General features: G+C 37.1%; 1 protein-coding gene across 1 annotated transcript in view; it reads left to right on the top strand.

Moving 5' to 3' along the window:
* LOC126213343 (plasma membrane calcium-transporting ATPase 3-like) overlaps nt 1-24,351 on the top strand; it is a 548,976-nt gene that overhangs the window by 225,493 nt on the left and 299,132 nt on the right. The window contains exons 11-12 of the mRNA XM_049941041.1: nt 9,842-9,948; nt 10,018-10,153. Coding sequence (XP_049796998.1) covers nt 9,842-9,948; nt 10,018-10,153 — 243 coding nt within the window. The remainder of the gene's footprint in view (nt 1-9,841; nt 9,949-10,017; nt 10,154-24,351) is intronic.

Below are 24,351 nucleotides of genomic sequence, written 5' to 3' on the forward strand. Positions count from 1 at the left end.
ACACTCTTCATATGTGTGTGTGTGTGTGTGTGTGTGTGTGTGTGTGTGTGTGTGTGTGTGTGTGTGGAAGAGAGAGAGAGAGAGAGAGAGAGAGAGAGAGAGAGAGAGAGAGCATTTGGAAAGAATAAACACCTGTAGAACCAAGCTGGACATTTGAAAACAAAAAGATAGAAATGAAGCAATTGGAAAAACAAAAAAAGTTTATGCAACTAAGAAAATAAAAAAATGACCATATGTATATATGTACTTATGACCATATGTATATATGTACTTTTTCAGTCCTCTATCCATTCAACAGAGGATACCCATATATTACTTAACACTCTTCATGTGTGTGTGTGTGTGTGTGTGTGTGTGTGTGTGTGTGTGGAAGAGAGAGAGAGAGAGAGAGAGAGAGACAGGCTGTGCTGTGGACAGATCCCTTCTCCATCCATGTCCAATTGAGGTTGATCACAGGGACATAACATACACCTGATACATGGACTTGCAAATTGTGATGCATCTGAAGCCATACCTTCATACGAGGTGTGGCTAGAAAAAAACCGGACTAGTACTGGTGAAACAATAAAACGAATGCAATAAGGCCAAAAGTCGCGTGGCCTGTCACGTGACTCTCGCTCCGCCTACTGCTCAAGTTTCATCTGCCTCCTGCACTCAGTCTGCCCGTTGCGTCTGTTTTAAGTAGTTGACGTTTTGTCTGTGCGTCGAAAAATGTTGAGTGTACAGAAAGAACAGCGTGTTAACATCAAATTTTGTTTCAAACTAGGAAAATCTGCAATTGAAACGTTTGTAATGTTACAACAAGTGTACGGCGATGATTGATTATCGCGAACACAAGTGTTTGAGTGGTTTAAACGATTTAAAGATGGCCGCGAAGACACCAGTGATGACACTCGCATTGGCAGACCATTGTCAGCAAAAACTGATGCAAACATTGAAAAAGTCGGTAAACTTGTTCGACAAGATCGCCGTTTAACAATCAGAGCAGTATCTGAGTTAACAGGAGTTGACAAGGAAAGTGTTAGGCAGATTCTTCATGAAAGTTTCAACATGAACAAAGTGTGTTCAAAAATGGTTCCAAAGTGTCTCACAATTGAACAGAAGGAACGCCGAAGAATGATTTGTTCTGACATCCTGGAAAACATTGAAAGTGATCCCACCTTCTTACAAAATGTTATTACTTGCGATGAATCATGGTTTTTTACTTACGATCCCGAAACTAAACGCCAATCGATGCATTGGAAAACTCCTGGTTCTCCACGACAAAAAAAAGCACGAATGTCAAAATCGAAATTCAAGGCAATGATGATTGTTTTTTTGACATCAAAGGGATTGTGCACATTGTTTGGGTACCAGAGGGACAAACAGTGAATCAGCATTACTACATTAGCGTCCTGGCTACCCTACGTGAGCAAGTACAGAGAAAACGGAACGATTTGTGGAGAAAAAAGTCATGGATCCTTCACCAAGACAATGCCCCAGCTCACAGTGCGTTGTCAGTGAAGACGTTTTTGGCAAAACACAACATTCCCATCTTAGATCATCCACCCTACTCACCTGATTTGGCCCCCTGTGACTTTTTTCTTTTCCCTAAAGTCAAGTCAGCTTTGAAAGGAACTAGATTTGAGACTGTTGAAGCAGTAAAAGAAAAAGCGACAGAAGTAATGTATGGACTTAACGAAAATGATCTGCAGCATTGCTATGAACAGTGGAAAATTCGTATGGAGCGGTGTAGAGACCGAGGAGGAGAGTACATTGAAGGAGATAACATGAAATTGTAAATAATTGTAAATAAATGTTTTTTCCAGCATCAGTCCGATTTTTTTCTAGCCGCACCTCATATATATAAGGAAGCGTCGTAGTGCTTGGCATACAGTCCATTAAAGATGGAGCACACAAAAGAATGTCATCTTCAAAATGAACCCCCATAAAGAAATTTTAATGAAACAGTATATACTATTCCTTATTGTCTCCTACACAGTTCCACATACGTTACTGCCCGTCAGCTAATTAAACTGTTTTGGGAAGACTAATACTGAGATGGACAATGATGCACTTAGCTAGTGGTCAAATGGATAAATGGGAAAAAACACTTTCTACTTACTGTCATGTTCATACTGGAGTAATTTGTTGAGATATTTGATATAAGACTGCAATGACTGTATGCTACTGTATTCAGATTTATGCTTCACACTGAAAGTTTAATGTTGTTATGACTCCCAGATTTGATGATCAATTTAATTATCCTTACAATAAATCTGACAGAGTCCAAAAATAAAGAATGCTAACATTTGTATATGTACAGTGACTTATTTCATCAGCTGCATTTTCACAAGTTTCTACAACTTGATGGTGATTATTGCCACAGAAAGCTCAATTGATTTTGCCTTCTTACTGTATACATTCTCAGTGGCCAGAGATAAACTGTTTGTACTTCCACTGATTTTGGCACACTGTTGCATGTTCACCATTTGTGTACAACATACAACCAGATGAAAGAAAGAGTAGCCAAAAGCATGTACTAAACACAGTGCATAAAGAGATAGGATATTTTTTCACCTGCCTCATCTTCTCCAACCACCCTGCCCCCTCACAGAAAAATAAATAATTTAGTATTTTGGATATTTGTCATTATTCTGAGTACCTGTAATTAAACGTGATACATTTTTGTGTGCTTTCCTATTAATATCATTTTTATAAGGACCTGTTAACGGTCTGCTGAGTATGTGCACAACCATACTAAATTTTCATAATTTTTCTTTTACTTAGGTAAATGTTCCTAGATTTTTTTCCTTACATGTGGGTGTCATTGTTTCTTTATTTTACACCAAAATTTTGTTCTCCTTGTTGTTTATTTCACACTAATATGTTGTTGTCCTAAAGGACCAAGTTAGAAACTTTTTATTAATGAAGAGCTATTCATTTTTACTTGTGCTTTCATTTGGCACAGCTGTTGCACTTTCCACAGTGACCATGAAATACTATATCAAATACTACTTAGTTTGTGGAAGACCAAAGAAGCTTGACTTTACTTATGAACTATGAATAACTGAAAGTGAGTGGTGTTTGGAGGAGTTGTACAGTTGTAAAAAATTCTTAACTCATCGTCCAAGGAGAGACTTTTATGTGTATGTGCATTCATAATCTTCCATTCAGAGTATTATCTGATTTGCTATGGGAGTAAAAGTTTTATCCATTTTCAAAATTCTAAAAATTCAAAACTTTCCATATAAATTACGAATTTAAGTTTTTATATAAAAACAAAGATGATGTGACTTACCAAACGAAAGCGCTGGCACATCAATAGACACACAAACAAACACAAACATACACACAAAATTCAAGCTTTTGCAACAAACTGTTGCCTCATCAGGAAAGAGGGAAGGAGAGGGAAAGACGAAAGGATGTGGGTTTTAAGGGAGAGTGTAAGGAGTCATTCCAATCCCGGGAGTGGAAAGACTTACCTTAGGGGGAAAAAAGGATGGATATACACTCACGCACACACCCACATATCCATCCACACATATACAGACACAAGCAGACAATATGTACGGGTGCATTCAATGTTGATGTAGCATTCTCAACACCGACGTTTTTGAGATTCCCGATTCTCGTGTAATTTCCTTGCTACTGGTGTGCAGATTAGCCGCAAGAGCAGCTAAAACATGTACTTGGGCATCATCATTTGTTGCAGGTCATGGTTGACATTTCACACGTGGCTGAACACTTCCTGTTTCCTTAAATAACATAACTATCCGGCGAATGGTCCGAACACTTGGATGATGTCGCCCAGGATGCCGAGCAGCATACATAGCACACGCCCGTTGGGCATTTTGATTACAATAGCCATACATCAATATGATATTGACCTTTTCCGCAATTGGTAAACAGTCCATTTTATCACGGGTAATGTATCACGAAGCAAATACCGTCCGCACTGGTGGAATGTTACATGATACCACGTACTTATTCGTTTGTAACTATTACAGCACCATCTATCACAAAGCGAAAAAAGAGGTCCAACTAAAACATTCATATTTCTTTATGTACTACACGAATATGTAATAAAAAATGGGGGCTCCTATTTAAAATTACGCAGTTGATATCTATTTGACCTATGGCAGTGCCGTCTAGTGGGCCAACCATAACACCATCTGGTTCCCCCCTTCAAGCTAGACAAGTTTTGTTCTTTGTAGTTTTTCCATTTGATGCTTATTTCATGATATATTTGGCTTGACTTACCAGAAGCTTCTGACTCAGTGTAACACAAATGATAATTAACAAAAGAATGGTCATATAGGGCATTAAACAAAATTTGTGGCCAAATTGAAGATTTCTTAGTGGAGACTAAACTGGCAGTTAACTCAGATGGAGAGCCATTGACAGATGTACAGTAACTTCAGGAGTGGTTCAGGGAAGCGGTTTGGAACCTAATCTGCTCATGTTGTGTTAATGACCTTGCCCTTAATAGTAACATCAGACTTTTTGTAAATGAGGCAGTCGCTTATAATGGAGTACTGTCTGAAAAAGCTACAAAAGCATTCAAAATGCTACAAAAGCATTCAGTCAGAATTTCAAGAGGCTCTGAAAAAGTGCAATTACTGACAATTTGCTTTAAGTGCTCACAGTCAAAAATGTAAGATAGTGCGATGCACAAAATGCAGAAACATAGTGTCCTGGGACTAAAATATAAGTGAGTCACGACTGAATAGTCAACTCATACAAATACTTGGGGGAAAAGATTTGTAGGGATACAAAATGAAATGATCACATAGACCCAGTCATAGGTCATAGTGAGTGGCAAACTGCTTCATTGGCAGAGTAAAAAGAAAAAGAAAAGAAAAAGAAACAACCTACGCAGACTGTCTTGAAAGGAGATTGCCTACAAAACACGTCATCTTAGAGGATTGCTCAGATGTGTGATACCTGTTATCAGATAGAACTAACAGGGTACCAAAAACATTCACAAAGAAAGGCAACATAAATTGTCTCAGGTTTGTTTTGCATGCGGGATGGCGTCACTGAAATGCTGAAAAGCCTGAAATGGTAGACACATGAAGATAGACATCTCTCCTACAAAATCCTAGTTTCAAGAACTATAATTGAGTATTAAGCTACCAGGAAGTTTCACTAGTATTGAGTGATTGGAATGTACTACAGTCACATATGTATCAGGCCAGTAGGGAACATAAAGACAAGCTAATACTAATTGCAATGTGCACAGAGGCATGTTGGCAGTAATTTTTGTAACATTCCAAAAGCAAATGGAATGAAAAGGAATCCTAATACTTAGTACAATGGAAAGTACCTTCTGCTATGTACACATGTCAACAAAAGTTTTGTATCACCCCCTTATTTCAAAAACTATGGCACAGGAAACAGAAATTGGCTCCAAGGAATGTGTATATGAGGGCTATAAGAAAAGTAAGTTCTGATTGGTTGCAAAATGGAAACCACTGTGAAATTCCAATGAAGTTTTGCAGAGATGTGTTGGGTAGTGTCTCAAGTATGCCCATCGAACACAGCACATTACTCTTTTCAATTCTGAGTGCACAGTGAGCATGTAAAGGTCCCTAGAAAATAGTGTCTCCTGCCAAGAATGAAGGCATGTTGAAAGATTTTTCTGATGTTGTGCAGCCCACATAACATAGCTGTCATGCATTTTGTTCTTCATGACAATTGTTGGGTGCAGTCTGCACAGGAAATGCAGATGCTCCTTCAGTATTTTTGATGAGACAAGTTTTATCACCCATGACACAGCCTATAATTGGCTCATCCTGAGTTTCATCTCTGCTCATATGAACTGCTAGCTATGAAGACACCATTTGGGCATAGACAACAAGCTGTAAACAAGCATAGAAAATTGGTGGAAAGCACAGGCAGCTGCCCCCTATGATGAGGGTATTGAGAAGTTGGTACAACACTATGACAAATGTCTAACTCGGAGTGGCAACTATATAGAAAAATATCTGTAAGCTGTAGCTAACTAATGCAAATAAAACATTTTTGATTTTCACAGTGGTTTCCATTTCATGACCGATTGGAACTTACTGTCCGAATAGCCCTCATATATTCATCTGCTGTGTATCCAGATCACCAGATCAAACAAACGTACATTTGTGCAATGGCAAAATTGTCTGTTTCCTGTAGGAGGTGGGGTCACAGCTTTCATGGGCAACATCAGTACGTAATTTGATGTTCCTGCACTCAGATGTAAGCTTGAATACATCAGAGCATATCAACGATGAAATCATCAAACCAGCCTTAGTCCAAATTGTCCCTTCCTTCAATGGTGACTCTTTGTAACTAGAGCAGAGTACACATTTTTGTCAACGCCCACCAACTCATTTCAACAATTCCAGACATGTTTGATAGTGTTTATGTCTGGAGGAATGGCAGACCAATTCATTATGGTGATCCAAGCATGCTAAAGGAACATGTTCATGAGAACAGCATAATGTGCCTGAGAGTTGTCATCCACCAAGATGAAATTGTCACGAACATGTTGATGATGTGATCCCTCTGTTGATTGCAGAATTCTCAGTACTGTGCCACAGAACAGTGAGTTTGCTCTCTATAACCATGAGAGGGGCACAGTCACCCCATGTAATGCCACCCCAGAATATTACTCCATCACCACCTTGTTTCACATGTGGGACATGGTGTACAAGACAATCAACATTAACAGGTTGTCTCCATACACATTGCTTGTGATTATCAGGGCATGAAAAGGTCTGAGTTCTGTCCATAAACAACACAATAAGCCAATCTGGAGCCCTCCTTTTTGCATCATTTCTTGCTCATGTAACTGAGTTCTTGATATTGTGGTATATGATGTGATGTTCACTGTGGTCCTTAGGAATGGATATTTGCATCCTATAATCATCTCCTATAAGTTTAATGTGATACATGATGTCCTTTAGCCTCATCACACACCAAATTCAGTTCTGGAGTTCTAATCCCATGGTTATAGGTATCGACCATCCTTTGCATCCACTGAACATGGACGGCCTTTGTCATGTAAGTTCTCAACACCACATGTCAGTCAGTACTGATTCCATGATGTTCTCAGGGAGCCACAAAACTTTTATTTCGATATCTTTATCAGTTACCAAGATCCAGATGTTCAGAGTTACTGTATTTATGCACGTAAAATATGCACATAATATACTGTCTGAGGTGTAAATGTAGTTTTAACTGATGTAGTTAACACGTGCCACGGGTTCTAGGGTCATCACAAGGACTCTGAGGTCGCCAAACTATGTTTTTAATCAACAGTTTTTCACCAATAAAACTTTATGATGCAATCTTTGTATGATTGGCACTTCACACCTATATAAATATGCCCAAAGTGGTACATCAGTGACAAAAAATGGGCTAAAAAGGATATTAATATGCCTTAAAAGAACTTTAAATGACTACCAAAAAATATGTAAAACTAGAATGACTGAAAAATTCAGTAAAATGTTTCTAACTACATTTGTATTCTTTTAGGAAACAAGTAATAAACTAGGCATTTTTGATGAATTGCAATTGATGAGCAAAGTATCCAGAAAAAAAAATGTAGAACACACAATTTTGTGTTAATCTTATCTTATGCACACTTATTTGTTGTTTATATTTGTTAAAGTATATTAAGATACTGAAGTATATAAATAAACTGCAAAAACTTTACTGATCTATAGAATTCATTTTATATAAGTAGCACACCCTGCTGTACCAAGGGAAAGGAGGGAAACAGTGGAAAATGCTCATGCTGGAGCACAAAAAAGGCAAATATGCTCATCTTAAAAAGATTCATGTGGGAAACTGGACAACCAGCTGCCTCAAACCTCATTCTGACTTTCTCACCAAAATTTTTGTATGTGAACTCATTCACAGTGACAGTGGAAGAGAGATAAGACAATGCCACTGGGAGAGGAGGAGTGGGAGGAGACAGTGATGGTGGGGAAGAAAAAATGGTAGTGAACGAGAAAGGAGTGTGCGCAGAAGAAAGATAAGATATTGATTGGCAGTGAGTGACAGTAGCAGTAAAAGAGAAAGAGCGATGGGTGGAAGTAGAAGGATTCTGATGTTGCCAGACTATGTTTTTAATCAGCAGTTCTTCAACAATAAACTTTATGATGCAATCTTCATATGACGGTTGCTTCACACCTATATAAATATGCCCAAGAGTGAGAAGACTGTGGAAATGAAAAATACAGATGAGTGGATACCATACGTAGCCTTTGGGGATCTGGTTACCTCCCAGACCAGTGTTCCTTAACATTATAGGTGAGGTTGCATTGCTATATCGGAAAAAAATAGGTGTGAAGTGCTGATCATACAAAAATTGCATCATAAAGTTTTATTGGTGAAAAACTGTTGATTAAAAACATAGTTTGGCGACCTCAGAGCCCTTCTGATGACCCTAGAACCCTTGACATGTGTTAACTACATCAGTTAAAACTACATTTACACCTCAGACTGTATATTATGTGCATATTTTACATGCATAAGTACAGTAGCTCTGAACACCTGAATCTAGGTAACTGATAATGGTATCAAAATAAAAGTTTCGAGGCTTCCTGAGAACATCATGTTAAGAAGATATAATGAAAATTTGGACGATTTGGCATGCATAGAAGGTACAGAAGTGGCCTTCTGCACAACTAATGCTTTTTGTAAGCAAAAATCATGTTTTTTCCAGTGGATCCTGTTAAGGGATACAGATTTTTGAAAACCGTGAAATGGTGTTTCTAGATGAATGCATAATTAATATTTCACCCATTTTCTGTGGTTAGTTATTGAAACAATTGTGGTCCATGGTGTCAAAATGACTAAAAACTGGTTTTGTGGTTTTCTACATTAGTATGATAACTCTGGATCTCAGTAAACATGAAAAAAGTTTCAAAGGTGCTTGAGAATATCATCTGTAGAACATTGGTAAAAATTATGATGATATGCAATGAATAGAAATTGTAGAAGTTGTAATGCCCCCATTTGTACGTATGTACCCAAAAATCACGTTTTTTGGGGTTTTCTCAGGGATCACCCATTAACAAATGGTATTTCTGTACGCCCCCTTAAAGTCCACCCTAGACCACACACAATGCCAAAGAGCGAAGTGATTTGGTCAATTTGCCGGGGCTGGAGGAAGTGTGTAATTTTTGAATTTTGACACTGTACCGTAAGACACCTACAGTATACCCATTTTTCTGATAGGTGCATAAATGGTCACTAAGCCAAGGGTCATCCAAAACAATTGACCTGTATCTCCATGATCATAGAATGTGAGAGATGACCCCCGAAAAATAGTGACTCTTTGGAACATATTGGTACCATGCACAACAATCAGTGGACCGATTTGCAATGTTGGTGATACTATCATTCCACACAGTACACCCTGCTGTAACTCTCTTTAGTGACACTATTCTCAGAATCCTTCCCCAAGAAAGTTATCCATGATTCTGCCTGCTGACCTCTCCAATGACGGTCAAATCAGCTTTGTAGGAAAAAGCACATTAATGAAACACACAATTTCACTCTGCTGTCTGTGTCATCTTACGATCTTTCAGATTGTAACTGGAAAGTTTTTTGGCAGTTATTTTGAGCTTTTGAGCTCTCATCAGTATAAATTGTATGTTGACAAATACTTGATTTTCATAGGTATATTAGTTACAGTTTAAATCTCTGAAGTATTAGGTAATAACAGCAGCTGAATAGTACAAGAGGAAGAGCAGTGACTGTTCTCAACAAAGCTCCTTGTCTGCTAATGAATATAAAGTACTCTAAATATAATTTCCATAATTATCAGTAGTTGTGATTTGTTGTTGGTGTCATTATGCTACAAATCTTTCAGAAAATGATGTATGACAACAACTTAGTGAGGCATCTAGATGCATGTGAAACAATGGGAAATGCAACTGCAATTTGCTCTGACAAAACTGGAACTCTCACCACTAACAGGTAAACAGTCATTTCATTCTGTGCTTGTAGATTGCATCAGAGTAGCATCTAATAAAAGTTTACTTTCAGGATGACTGTGGTGCAGTCATTTGCATGTTCAGTACTTAGAGCAAAGGTGCCACCATTCTCAGATATTCCAGCACCTGTTGGCAATCTGATTGTTGAAGCTGTAGCAGTTAACACTGCCTACACATCGAGTGTGCTGGTAAGATCCATAAATATTCAAATCAGTTACATCTCTTTAGATGTCATGGTGCTGCATCTCCTGTGAATAAGCTTTGAATCTAAACTGGCATTTAGGAAGGCAATTGTACTGTCATGTGTATGGTCATTATCCTGTCTTGTATGTGTGTAGACTTTGTTCTGTTAACGTCTTTGCTCACTGGAGCAATTTTATGCTGAACACAACACTTTTATATCAATAGCATATGGTGTTTCAGAGGACAGTTTAACAACAGCAGCGAGGTTTCGTGAGTGATGAATTTGTGAATTACAAAAGCAGCTCATGAGTTTGTCTAGTTTTGAGTTGGTAAATGAGAAGTAGCAAAATGGTGTCTTAAATGATAGACTTTTTACTTTGATTTTTTACTCCCAATTTTTTTATTAATTTTTTTATTTTATTTTATTTTATTTTATTTTATTTTATTCTTTCACATTCTATTAGATTTTCTGGCAATCTGTATACCAACAACATCTATTTTTCGTTAGAAAAGAAAAGAATGGTCAAAATGATAAGTTGTCTCAGTTTGTAAACATTGTGCATGCCTCTGTTGAGTCATCTTGACCAAACCAGTCCATATACTCCCTTGTAGGATTTGTGCTTAGTAACAGGGGCTTCCTCAAAGGTAGCTGCATCATTCACTCAGTGAAAATTAGAACAAAAATGTGCATATTTAAAATACAATGTAAACGAGGCCACAGTGCCTGAAGTCACATTGTTAACAATGCTAGTGTTAATAACAAGTTCAGGTATAGTAGCCACAAAATTTGTTTGTGGTGTAAGGTAATCAGATGTCACTACTGCAAGCTTTGCCATATTCATCAATTATATGTGCTCTTCAAGGAGGTGTTTTCAATCTGACAAAACTTTGTTCAAAAAAATTACCCATGTGACAGAATTACAGTATGCCAATGACAAAGTGTCTCCTGCTCTAACACCTGCAGAGCTACAACAGTTAGTCAGCTACTTCAAAAGTGCATATGATTGCTTTGGTCTTACCATCAATGTGAAAAAAAAGAACTTGCCCCAAAAGTAACTGTTCCTGAGTTCAATATTTCCTTCTTAGACACAATACTGGAGCAAGTTGGCCACTTACCATATCTTAGAATTTGTTATTTATTTATTATTAATTCCTTTAACTCCTTATGTGAAGCATATGGCTGCAATAAAGGATTGCCATCTTGTTCTGTCTTCTGTGCTATTTTCGTTTCTTCTCATTCTATTCCTTGCTGTTGGTCTTCTGCTTCAATACTGAAGCAGGTTGGCCACTTCCCATATCTTGGAATTTATTATTTATTTCTTACTAATTCCTTTAACTTCTTGTATGGGGTATAGGGCTGCAACAAAGGATTGCCATCTTGTTCTGTCTCCTGGTAGTATTTTCATTTCTTCCCGTCCTGTTCCTTGCTGTTGACCTTGCGCTTCAACTGATTGTCTCCACATCATTTCAGACTTGCCTCATCTCCATCATTCCTGTGTGATCCAGTAAAGTGCTTCCTTCTCAATATGTTCGTTTGGTCTTTTAAGTTTATGTCCTAACCATCTCCACTTCGTGCTTCATATTTGCAGCTCAATTGGCTTCTGGCTGTTTCTTCACCAGAGTGTTTCATTAGAGATGACATTTGGCCACCACCTCCCCAGGGTGTTCCTCAGACATCTGTTGTTGAATGTCTGCAGCTTACGGATTAGCTGCTTTGTCACTGTCCATGTTTCACATCCATATAGAAGCACAGATTTTACATTACTTTCAAATATCTGCAATTTCGTCCTCAATATTATTTCCTTCAATCCCCAGATAGAGCAGAGAGTTGTAAAAGCTTCTTTGGTTTCCTTGATGCAGCTGTTAATGTCCTCTGTTGCACCACCATACGGCATAGTCATACTTCCAAGGTAGCAAAACTTATCCACCCTTTCGATTATCTGGCTCCCAAGCTTAAGCTCTGTGATGTTATCATTTACCCAAACGTCTTTTGTTTTTTGGGCATTAATTTTCAAACCGACTTTCTTTGCCACTGATTTCAGATCTTCTATTTTCCATTTCATGTTGTTGAGGCTGTGGGACAGAAGGTTCAAAAATGGCTCAGAGCACTATGGGACTTAACATCTATGGTCATCAGTCCCCTAGAACTTAGAACTACTTAAACCTAACTAACCTAAGGACATCACACAACACCCAGTCATCACGAGGCAGAGAGGGACAGAAGGAAAAGGCCATCTGCAAAACAAGGTTTTCTAGTTGTGTTCCATTGCTCCATTATATTCCTCTCACTTTATCGATTGCTTGAGCCATTACAAGATTCAATACTATGTTAAATAGTATCAGTGAGAGCATGCAGCATTGCTTGAATCCTGTTTTCACTGCTATTGGATCTGAAAGCAGACGTTGATGTTGAACCTGGCACATGTAGTTTTGATACATCACTTGACAGGAGCAATTATTTTCTTGGGAATTCCAAAAGTTAGCAGTGAGCTCCATATTTTTGTTCTGATTATACTGTCGAAGGCCTTTTCAGAGTCTACAAATAGCATGTAAAGTGGTGACTGGTATTCATATGAATGTTCAGCTCTTATTCTCATGGTGTTTATCTGGTCAATGCAAGTGACCTTTCCTAAATCCTGCTTGTTCTGTTCTTAATTTCTTGTCTACATTTGCTTTTATCCTATTTAGAATTATTCACATGAGGATCTTAATTAGGATTGACAGCAGGGTGTTCCCTCTTGAATTATCATAAACAGATAGATCTCCTTCCTTGGGGAGCTTGATGAGCAAGCCTTTGTTTCAATCATTTGGTACTTTTTCATTCATCTATGGCTGTCAGGAGTGGATGTAAAATTTCTGCTGATATACAGGGATCTACTTTAAGTAACTCTGGACTGATGTTGTCCAGGCCCAGAGCTTTGCCATTCTTTATTTGTTGGACTGCTTTAGTGATTTCTTCTTTGGATGACAGTTCTAAGTTAATTGACTTATCTTGTGGGAGTTCTTCCCCATCCATATTCAGTTGAGTAACACTGTCATCTGTAGTTTCATGGTTTAGAACATTCTCAACATGCACTTGATCTTCTTGATTTGTGAGTTGTTTTCCTTCCTTGTCCTTGATTGGCATATCACCCCCAAATTTCTTATTTGACAGTTTCATTGCGATGTTATATAGTTCTTGTTATTGCCTCTGCTAGCTGCTGCCCCCTACTTAGCTACGAGTTTGTGGATGGAGGTTTCTTATCTTTTCTGAAACTCCTCTTCACCATCCTATTTAATATGCTGAGTTCCTGTTGGATTTATTCTTTTACTTCCCTTGCCTGTGAGCAATTTAGCTGTAGTTTTGCCTTCCTCATGTGCTGTATTGCATCCCAAGTGTGGTCGGAGATCCAATCTTGTCTGCCGTGGTCCTTTGTTCCAAGAATTCCTTCGGCAGTCTATGCATACGTCACTTCCATTGCATCCCATTGACCCTCAATGTCATTCTCTTCGATTCATCTGCTAAGCACCTCAAAACAATTTCTCAGTTGAATTGAGAACTCCTCTCAGACATTTGTGTTGTCCAGCTTGGAATCATCATGTCTAAATGGTATACCTGCAAACAGAATGGTATTATAATAATTGGGCTGCCCTTGCAGCCATAAGACAGTTAGTGCACAGAATCGTCATGAATAAAGACCTAAAGCTGCATATCAAACTCATGGTGTACAGAGCTGTTGTCACTTCCCCACTCCTATATGGCTGTGAAATGTATACACTGTAGTTGTGATATTGAAAAACTCAAGTGGTTCTATCAACAAAAAAAGAGATGCATCTTAAACATTAAATGGGACAACTGTGTGTATACCCGTCCTTTTTTCCCCCTAAGGTAAGTCTTTCCGCTCCTGGTATTGGAATGACTCCTTACCCTCTCCCTTAAAACCCACATCCTTTTGTCTTTCCCTCTCCTTCCCTCTTTCCTGACGAAGCAAACGTGGGTTGCGAAAGCTAGAATTTTGTGTGTATGTTTGTGTTAGTTTGTGTGTCTATCGACCTGCCAGCGCTTTCGTTTGGTAAGTCACATCATCTTTGTCTTTAGAACTACTTTACAATGTTGAATTTCAAATATCTGACAAAGGAGGGAGTTTGTGCCTTGCTAACATTTTTATAATAATATTAGGAATATCATCAATACCAGCTGAATATATACACCTCAGTGAAATAATGGTATTTAAAAGTTCAAATTAATGATATTAATATAATAGAGGGAAACATTCCACGTGGGAAAAATATATCTAAAAACAAAGATGATGTGACTTACCAAACGAAAGCACTGGCAGGTCGATAGACACACAAACAAACACAAACATACACACAGAATTCAAGTTTTCGCAACAAACTGTTGCCTCATCAGGAAAGAGGGAAGGAGAGGGAAAGACGAAAGACGAAAAAACCCACATCCTTTCGTCTTTCCCTCTCCTTCCCTCTTTCCTGATGAGGCAACAGTTTGTTGCGAAAGCTTGAATTTTGTGTGTATGTTTGTGTTTGTTTGTGTGTCTATCGACCTGCCAGCGCTTTCGTTTGGTAAGTCACATCATCTTTGTTTTTAGATATATTTAAAAGTTCAGGTAGACCTACTACACCAAGAAAAGTGGATAGACTGTTTTTATCAGTACATGGAAGTTCTTTGACTGTTATATGGGATGGATATCCAAGTTTTTCCTTCACTAATTGACCAGCAACCATTTTATAACAAGAACTGAAATTTTTTGGCGCTCAGTGACATTTTGCTCATGGTAACACAATATTTTTGTGAGTTGACTTGTACCCCCGTAAGACCCTGCACAGCTTGTAGTACCTTACCCCCCACCACTTCACTAAAAAATGACATCCAGTGAGGGCAATGCAACCGTGTGGTGTCAGAAGCATCAGAGTTGATCCTACTTGCAGGCATGGATCAAGCAATTACTTTTAATATGTATCTGTTGGAACTAGTCAAGACATGAAAAGCAGTACCACACTTGTAAAAATAGAAAAGGCCAAATTCATCTCCATAATTGGGGTATATTTTGCATTCAATGTTTGCAAGGTAGCATAAGATAAATGTTGAAGGTTGAAATTGGGAGGAAACATTGTTCAGTATGAAGAAGTAGTATTTAGTGTCAAGCTCACTGGTTATCAAGCATCGGTTAGAATCAAAGTTACAAAATGGCAATCAATGAAGCCCCTGTGAGGTTGAGATGAGCGAGAGAGAGAAACACTAGCTATGAGGAGCAACAGTGAAGTGTGATAGTATATTATGAGTGTTGTCCACAAATTAGACCTTTCCCATTTTAAAAGTCAGGAAAATCCTACCAATGCCAATTATTGGCACCACCATAAATGGCCATTAGATGACAATGAATTTTAGTAGGTGGACCTTCTTCTCATTAAGAAAGCAAATAACCACACACACCTAATATTTAGCAAGAGATGCCAGTGGTAATGATGATGACATTGGTTTGTGGGGCTCTCAACATCGTGGTCATAAGTGCCCATACAAGGTCCAAATCTATCAATTTCCAGTCTCGGACTTCCCAAATAATGATGAGGACAACACAAACACTGAGTCCACAGGTGGAGAAAATCTCCAACCTGGCTGGGAATTGAACCCGGGACCCTGTGATCCAGAGGCAGAAATGCTAGCCACTAGACCACGAGCTGCAGACACATGGCACTGGAGTGCCAATCTCTAACAGCATCCACAGCCAGACTGAATAAACTATCAAGCTGTGTGACTGCTCATAGTGGAGGGGGAAGCCCACACTGCAGGCTAGTTTTGTCAACTAGTGAAGAATTTTGTCCATATTGCCACAAATGACAAATCGTCTAGAATTCTTGGACGATCATCATACCTAATCTGTGTAGCATCTCACTGTGTTGTGCTGATGGTGGCTGGCAGTCATCCATGAGGTTCTCTGTGATGGATTCAGATGCTAAGTGTTACCTGCTACAGAATACCAACAGAAGTGAGGCTGAGTGACCCTGCTGGGTCCTGTTTAAAAACTTGGTCCCTGAAAGAAAACAGAAGACTGTCAAGGTGGGCACTATTTTCTATTGTCACGCTAAACAGCCATTCCTATAAATGTTAGGTTGCCATAACCTGGCTGGTCGTAACTGCCAACTACATCCTAGGAGAGTATTGCCACACTCCTAGAGTCCTCTTTGAGCTGAGAAACTCCTCTTATAGTTACTGCCATCTTGCTGTCTATGAATAGCTATATTTATAAGGTGTTGCCTTAAAACTGAACTAGCACAAAATTGGTCCTGTACAGAGGGAATAAGTGCTGTCCATCTCTCTCCTGTCTAGTGGACACACAGAAAATCTGGATTTAATTTATATCTTAATTTGGTAATAAAATAAATATAGTATAACAAGCTTTTGATGTGGGCTTCATTTTATTGTATGACCCCAAAATATATTTGTCATTTTCCTTTACTTTTGCCTCTTCTATGATCCATCTCAAAACTAAATTTTATTTTTTAAATAACTTTTTAATTCTGGGCTACTGTTTGTTTTTGAGAGAAAAACATTTACAGTTCTTTTTACTTGGTGAAATCTAGTTTTTTAACCTGTTTGTACTCCTGGTAATTACTTCCTTTTTTGAAAAGTTATTCCAAATTTATGCTTAAAATGTTCAAAGAGATTTCCATCTATTCTTAAGTAGTAGTGCTATCATATGTTTTTCCCCAAGACTATTCATGAATTAGATACTGGAAGTATTATTTATTTTTCTGCTCTTATATGTAACATTTTGTACATTTGTCAAAATGGTTATGTTTAGTAGTGCCAGAAATGTTCCTTGTAACTGGTGTAAAATTTTTCTGATGTATGCTGCTTGTCTGTATGTACACATACTTGATCACAGTGAGCAGCACTACTTTTTGTGGTATGTGTTGAAAAACTAACTGCCACAGTTGGATTATATGTTTTCATAATATTTTAGAATTTTTCTCTATGAGGACTGTGGCTCAGAAAATCATTGTTAAAATTTTTGCAGAGTACCAGTATTTTGCCAGTGCTCTTAAGTTTTCCTAGAGCAGAGTTACATCGTTTGGAGTAAAAAAGCTTATGTTTCTGTCAGGATATTTGTACTCACATAAAATAATGTGTTTTTTGCCCATTAACTCAACAGTTGAGACCTCAAAATCACTTTCACAACATAATTTGCATACAGAGACTGGACCATTATAATCTAAATTTTCTTTTACATAAGTAAATGTTCCTCCACATTATACTACAACAAAAGTTTGCAAGGTTAAAATCTAGTATTTTACAATGTTAAAATTTTGCTATCAGTGTTCACAGAAACATAAATTGAAACATCCCTCCATTTACTGCTAAGAAGTATATTTATTTCATCAACTTTCTTTGTTGATGACTGTACATTCTGGTGTACAATCTTGAGACCATGTTTACAATTTAGCTCTGCATATCATTTTTCTGATACAGTCTACATTTATAAAAAGTATTGCTAAATCTTTTGTAAAACTTAGAATCTTTCCTAATGTCTCATTTGCCCAAAATGGTTTAAATTGTTTTAATTTCTGAATCTGTTGCTGTTTCTTCCAAGAGAATGTATTGCTGCATTTTTCAGGCTTTCAGAAAATTTCGTAAAATCATCTGCAGGTGCTAGGGAATTCATTGCCACATCTTTATTCTTTCTACCAAGCACAGATAATAATTTTTTGCTTCCTTAAATTTTTCATGCCAGAGTCTCACAGTTTTTAAAAGAGACAATTGAAAAGTCTGTATTTATCTGCAAGGTCAGGGTACCGTACCCATAAATTTTATTTTTAAGATTGTATCTGTAAGGCTTTCATGAATTATGTTTACTGATATTTGTATTTCATTTATTTGTGTTTTCAATTAGCATTCTGTCAATTGTATACATAACTGCTTGCTTCATGGTCAAGTAGACTTTAAACTATTGGACCCATGGAACCAGAGAAACAAGTCAAAACTCTATGATGACATTATTACATGGCTTTTTACTTTGAGTTACGTGTACCAGTGGAAGTTTGTGCAGAAAAAAATGTTATGCTGTACCTCAGTTCAGGCTGAGATTCTTCATTAGTCATTCTGCATTATTATGTGCAGTGGACTTCATCAGTTCACTTAACCTGTTAATTTTATACAATACATTTTTACATATTTAAGTTGATTTTGGGCATGTCTAAAAATTATTCTAATGACTAGAATATGATAGTTAACAAGAAGTTTTGTAACTTTTCCTTAAATACTTTGATTGGCATGCCTGAAGCATGTTTAGACAATTTATTATATATTTTAATGGCCATGTTCTTATGACTATGTGTTCAACATGAGAGTTCCATGTTAGTTTATTGTCAAGTATGATACCTAAAAATTCTGCATTTTGTTTTTCTATTTTTACAGTCCTAGGTTGACTGAACAACATATTCTGCATCTTTTTCTCATTTTATAGTAGAATGGTTGCATTAAACCATGATTTGTATTTTGTTTTTCCAAATTCATACTACTAACAAGGTTATCAAAAACATCATGTACAGATAGAAAAGTTGTATCATCTTTACATCTACATTTCCTGGTAAGTAATTTATATGCACAAGGAATAGAAGTAGCCCTAATTTAGACCCCTGTGGCACTCCATGTTGAACCTTAAGTGTGTTTGACTGATGACTGCCTGAACTTGCTTTCTTTCATTAAGGTATGATTTGATGAGTTTTAAACTTTTGACACATTTTCCATAGTACTCAAGTTTATACAGCAAAACAAGAGCAGTCCACACAGCCAAAGGCCTTGCTCAGATCACACAAGGTTACCTGTATGTGAGCGTGATCCTCAAATGCTGCTAAAATCCCTCTCACTAAGAGTTCTAGATTTCTATGGCATGTATATTTCACTTTAATTTTCTGTAACCAAACTGGTATGTACTTAACATATCATTCAGTTCTAGGTACTTGGATAGTTTGAGAGGATCAGGAAAAAACGCTTTTTATGAGACACAAGTTTATAGAAGATGTTAATGGTGCTGCAATGTAATGTATTATTCCTTTTAGTAGATTGTTCGACGTATTAAAAATACCTGTACTATATGAATTTTTCATTTCTTTGACAATTTTAAGAACTTCATCATAGCATACCTCTTTGAAGTGTTTCAATGAAGGTCTGGCCAGATTATGATTTACGTTTGTGCTCTTCAGGTAATCCGTATATGTTAAATTGGGTTTACCAATCAACTTTCAGATTTCAGCAGCACAGCTTACAAAATATTTGTGAACGTATCTGCTGGTATGGAGACTGTCTTACCAAAAATTCTGATTTCACCTTTAACAGTATTAAATACTGATCAGGCTGTTTTGCACTGGTTTTTACTATTTTTATGAGATTAGTGTTGTATCTTTGTTTAGCCAATTGTAGCTCTTTCTTCTACAGTTTCTTAGTGCTTATTTCAGAGTCCTTAATTTCATCAGAATTATTTACTTTGCCAAGGTGCCTTAACAGCAGTAGCTTATTTTTTAAGTTCTCCAATTCTTTGATGAACCACAATTTATCCTGTCTTATTTTATGACATTTCTTTGGAACAAGATGAGGTTTTAACATACTTAGTAAGTAGTTGTGGAATGTTTCATAAACTGTTTGGGCACTGAAATCACATCTTTGAAATAATTTGTCCCAGTTGGTTATTCTCAACTGTTGTGTTAGTTTTCTGAGATTGTTTTTTGTCAGTTTTAAGGTATTAGGTTTTGATAACTTTTGTACAAGCTTGTTCCCATCCCATTTTATAAAATGTCTTAACTCTCTTGTTAACATGGACTTGTTAGAGAAATCAAATTCCTTTACACTGGTGGAATACATACCATGAGCACAGTTGACAAAAGTATTATCTGAGGATGCTTTTAGTCTTGTCGATTCTGAATTTACATGATGGAAATTGTGCTGCCACAGCATATTCAGTAACTTGTTTATATCAGGTTTGTTACATATTACATCAAAGATTGAATAATGTTGCATTTTGTTTCCACTTTCTTATGTAGCAGAGTACACTATCTAAATTATGTAAAAAAGTTTTTTCTTCTGTATCAGGGGAATGGTAAATACTTACTAACATAAGTTTCATTATATCACATATGATTCCAGTAATTTCAGAGTATTTCTCTACACTTGCCCCCACTAAGATCTAGTGCTCTAAACTCTATTTCATTTGAAACATAGATAATAGTATCACCATTATGGTACTGAGATCTGTAAAAACTGTTTCCATGTTTATAACCTTCTGGTACATAGTATTCTATTTTTCCTGGTTTAAGTCAAAGTTCAGATAAACATAGTGAAAGAATACTTATTTTGTGGCTATGACTGCTTCAGTATTTTAACCTTACTTTCAAGACCCTGAATATTAAAAAATAAGATGTTACTGTGACTTATCAGTGAGTTGGTAGCCTGATTTATCACATCACATTTTTATTTTCTTCCTGGATGGAAACCATAAAAAATTATCATTGCGTGACACTGATGTATTTTACCTTTAGCTCCTCCGTAAGCTGTGCTGTTCTGCTGCTTTAGTTGTTGTTGGCTCTGTTACTACTACTGTTGTTGTTGTTGCTGCTGTTGCTGGTACTGCTTCTGATGATGATGATGATGATGATGATGATGATGGTGCTGCTGCTGCTTTTTCACTTATTTATGGTGTTTGCTCTTCCACAACTACTGTGCTTTTCTGTGAGCTGCTTGCATTGGAGGGTTTACTTGCATTAACAAAATCTCATATTTGTCTTGGAGGGCTGTAGCTTCTCTGACATAAGATCTCACATTTGAGTCTGCATGTACCACACATTTTTTGTCCAGGAGAGGTATGACTCCTATATCATCACACTGCACATTTGAGATTTTATTAACTACACCTAAAATTTTTGTTAGTACAATGTTTTTTCCAAGTTTGTTTAAATGAAAACTGTGTGTTGTGTGGACTCTTTTCCCCAAATTGCTAATGTTCACAAATGTTACATTTTCAAACTGCTGGCAAATGTTTTACATCTCTGTATTTGCACTTTCATTCCTTTATTTACACAGGACCATTCTCTCAAGTTGTCGTGATGTGGCACTGAAAAAACAATAATGTTTGTTCCTGCCAGCTCATACAATTTTCTTTCTAACAAGATTAAGACATCCTTTTCTTTATTCTTTGCAAGATCATTTGATTCTGGTAGGGAGACAGAAAAGTCCTATTTGCCCAATGAGGAAATATTTTCCTGACTCACTGGTGTAGCAGCATTGAATTTCACTCCTGGGTTTAGTATGCAATTAAAGTTCTTACTAATTGTCCTCCGAAATTCAGGGACTATATTGTGCCCTTTGCTGTCTGCATACGGCTGAATTTTACATGCACTTGCTAATCAAAACTTACTGATTTTCTGCCTACCTTTTCTGTGCACAATGTCTTGTTTGGGACTATTTATCTTGTCTTTTCTGGTAACATAAGTCGACAACGTCTCAGGCGAACAGCTAATTGTGGCAAATTTTTTGAGAGCACTTTTGCATATGATCTTTTACTTAACTGCATCTGAAATATTCCATGTTCTACCTCATTCACAACGCTGCTTTGTTTTCCGTGTGGTACACTCGGACTGTTGACAACACAATCACAATCTGTAGTAGCAAGAGCTTGAAAGTGTTTTTTGTGCACTACATTTGTGTTCCCTTCACAGTTTCCAATACCCTGTATTATATGTTTTCGTCTCTTTAACTTTACTTCCATCCAGTTCTCTGACAGAGTTGAGCTCTCATGTCACAATTTTGTTATGTTCAGTACACTTTTTTCTTCTTTAGGTTTCTTGATATCCATCTTCAACAAACTGATAATAAATTTTAGACTAGACACACATTCTTTGAGGTTTGTTATTTTGTACTTACAACTGTCACAGTTTTTCTTTTAACACTATAACTGACAATATTTCGAAGAGCCGCACATCGAATTTTTACACTAGCTAGTATCTTAATTGATGTGTCATCACTATGTTCATAGCACCAGCAGTTCTTACTACTTCAAAGCCTCAAGTTCCCTAATAAACATGCTGAAGGTCATTTTGTGATACATCATGTGCTATCAGTTCCTTTGTCCACTCTTGATTCTGACTAAGAGGCAATAGTTAACAGCACATCTGTAATGACAGTATAGAGCAGAAACAAGCAAAGGTGATGATATCCCTCATAATAGCTTGATAAATTCCACCCGAGGAAAGATACAGGCTGTCATTTATTGGCAAATTGTCAATTATAAGAGCTGTCACCTTAGAAACAAAAACTTATTCACTGGTACACTGCACCAGTACAATGGTAAGCAAAAATCTGTTCAATTAGAAAGATTAATAAATTACAAGATAGAGTTGCTGGCCAATACTTTAATTAGATTCTTACAAGAAGAGGTCCCAGTGGGTAAAACTGACTATTTAAAGGTGTCTACACAATGTGTTAGGTTAAGGTCCCAGGTAATGCACCTGTAACCATTCACACTGGTGGACACGTGTGTGAGTAATTGACAAAAGAAAACTTCAGAATGTCTACGTCAGCACCTACATAAATACTTCACAAGCCAGCTTATTGTACTTGGTAGAGGATACCATGTATCATTAATAGTCATTTTCTTTCCTAATTAACTCATAAATAAATAGGGAGAGGGGAAGTTGAGTCAGTGAGGGGAAGATGAATCTTTGTATGCATTCTTACAAGCCCTAATTCCTGTTTGTCTTATCTTTGTGGTCCTTACAAAAATAATATATTGGTGGAAATAGAATCATTCTGCAATCAGTTGCAAATCCTGGTTTTCTAAATTTTTTCAGTAGTGTTGTGCTAAAGTAACATCACTTTCCCTCAGGGATTCCTGTTTGACTTCATGAAATATCTTCACATTACTCAAGTGTTGATGTAACCCACTGGTTCGAATCTAGCAGTACGCCTCTGAATTGCTTCAAGGTATATCTTTAAGCCAACCTGCTTGGGTCCAAACACTCAAGTAGTACTCAAGAATGGGTTGCACTATTGTTCTATATGTGGCCTCCTTTATTGTGCTGTCTGTCAGACATCAACAAGCAGTTAACAGTCTGTGGTGACTTCATTGTAGATTTGCTAAAAGATTCTGATAGGAAAAATGATCTGGAAACCTTATTTGGATCCTACAATTTGCTCTCAGTAGTTAACTTTCCAACACAGGTGGATCAAGAAAGTGGGCCCCTAATTGATAATGTTTTCTTTGCTGAGGCAGAAAGCAAGAAAATTACTGTTTACCCAGTAACAAATGCTCCCTTTGATCACGGTGCACAGTTAGTCAGGATAAAAGACACAGTGCCAGTGTGGATACACCTCAATTGAAGTCACTTAGAATCATTAATGACTACAGGGCAAATGTTTTTAAGAGTAGTCTACAACAACCTGGGATGTAATTTATAAAAATCCAAATGTCAATATAAAATTTAATCTATCCCATGATAAATTCATATCAGTATTTGAAAATAGCTTTCTGCATAAGCTCATCAGAAGGGACAGTAAACAGCCATGTAAAAAACCTTGGATCACTAAGGGGATTAGAATATCTTGTGAAAGGAAAAGGGAAATGTATCTTTTGGCAAGAACAAGTAGATACCCTGCAGTAGTGCACACTCCAAAAACTACTCAAAATTACTAAGAAAGGTTATTAAAAAAATCAAGAAACATGCACATAATGTCAGAAATCAGTATGTCTGACAACAGAGTTAAGACAGTATGGAATATAGTGAAGCAAGAGACAGGACAGCCAACCACAGAAAAGGATAACATTATTATTGAATCAAACGGAAGGGTTATAAATGACAAGTCACAGGTGGCAAATGCATTTGATAGTCAATTCTTATATATAGCAGAAAGCATAGGGACCAACAGTTCAAGAGAAACATCACAGCAATATGTTGAAGAAGCAACTGTCATAAAATTATGTCATTTGAATGTACCACCAACTTCTGCTTCTGAAGTTAAGGGGGTCATACATTTTCTCAAGAATAAAAGCTCTCCTGGTTTTGACAGTGTTTCAATAGAGCTCTAAAGATTTGCTCCAATATAATTCCAGTATTATCTGAAATATGTAATGCATCACTAACTCAAGGCATTTTTCCAGAGAGACTAAAATATGCTGTTGTTAAACCCCTCTTTAAGAAAGGAGATGGGAGAGAC

The sequence above is a fragment of the Schistocerca nitens genome, chromosome 11, assembly GCF_023898315.1.
Source record: "Schistocerca nitens isolate TAMUIC-IGC-003100 chromosome 11, iqSchNite1.1, whole genome shotgun sequence".
Taxonomy (NCBI): domain Eukaryota; kingdom Metazoa; phylum Arthropoda; class Insecta; order Orthoptera; family Acrididae; genus Schistocerca; species Schistocerca nitens.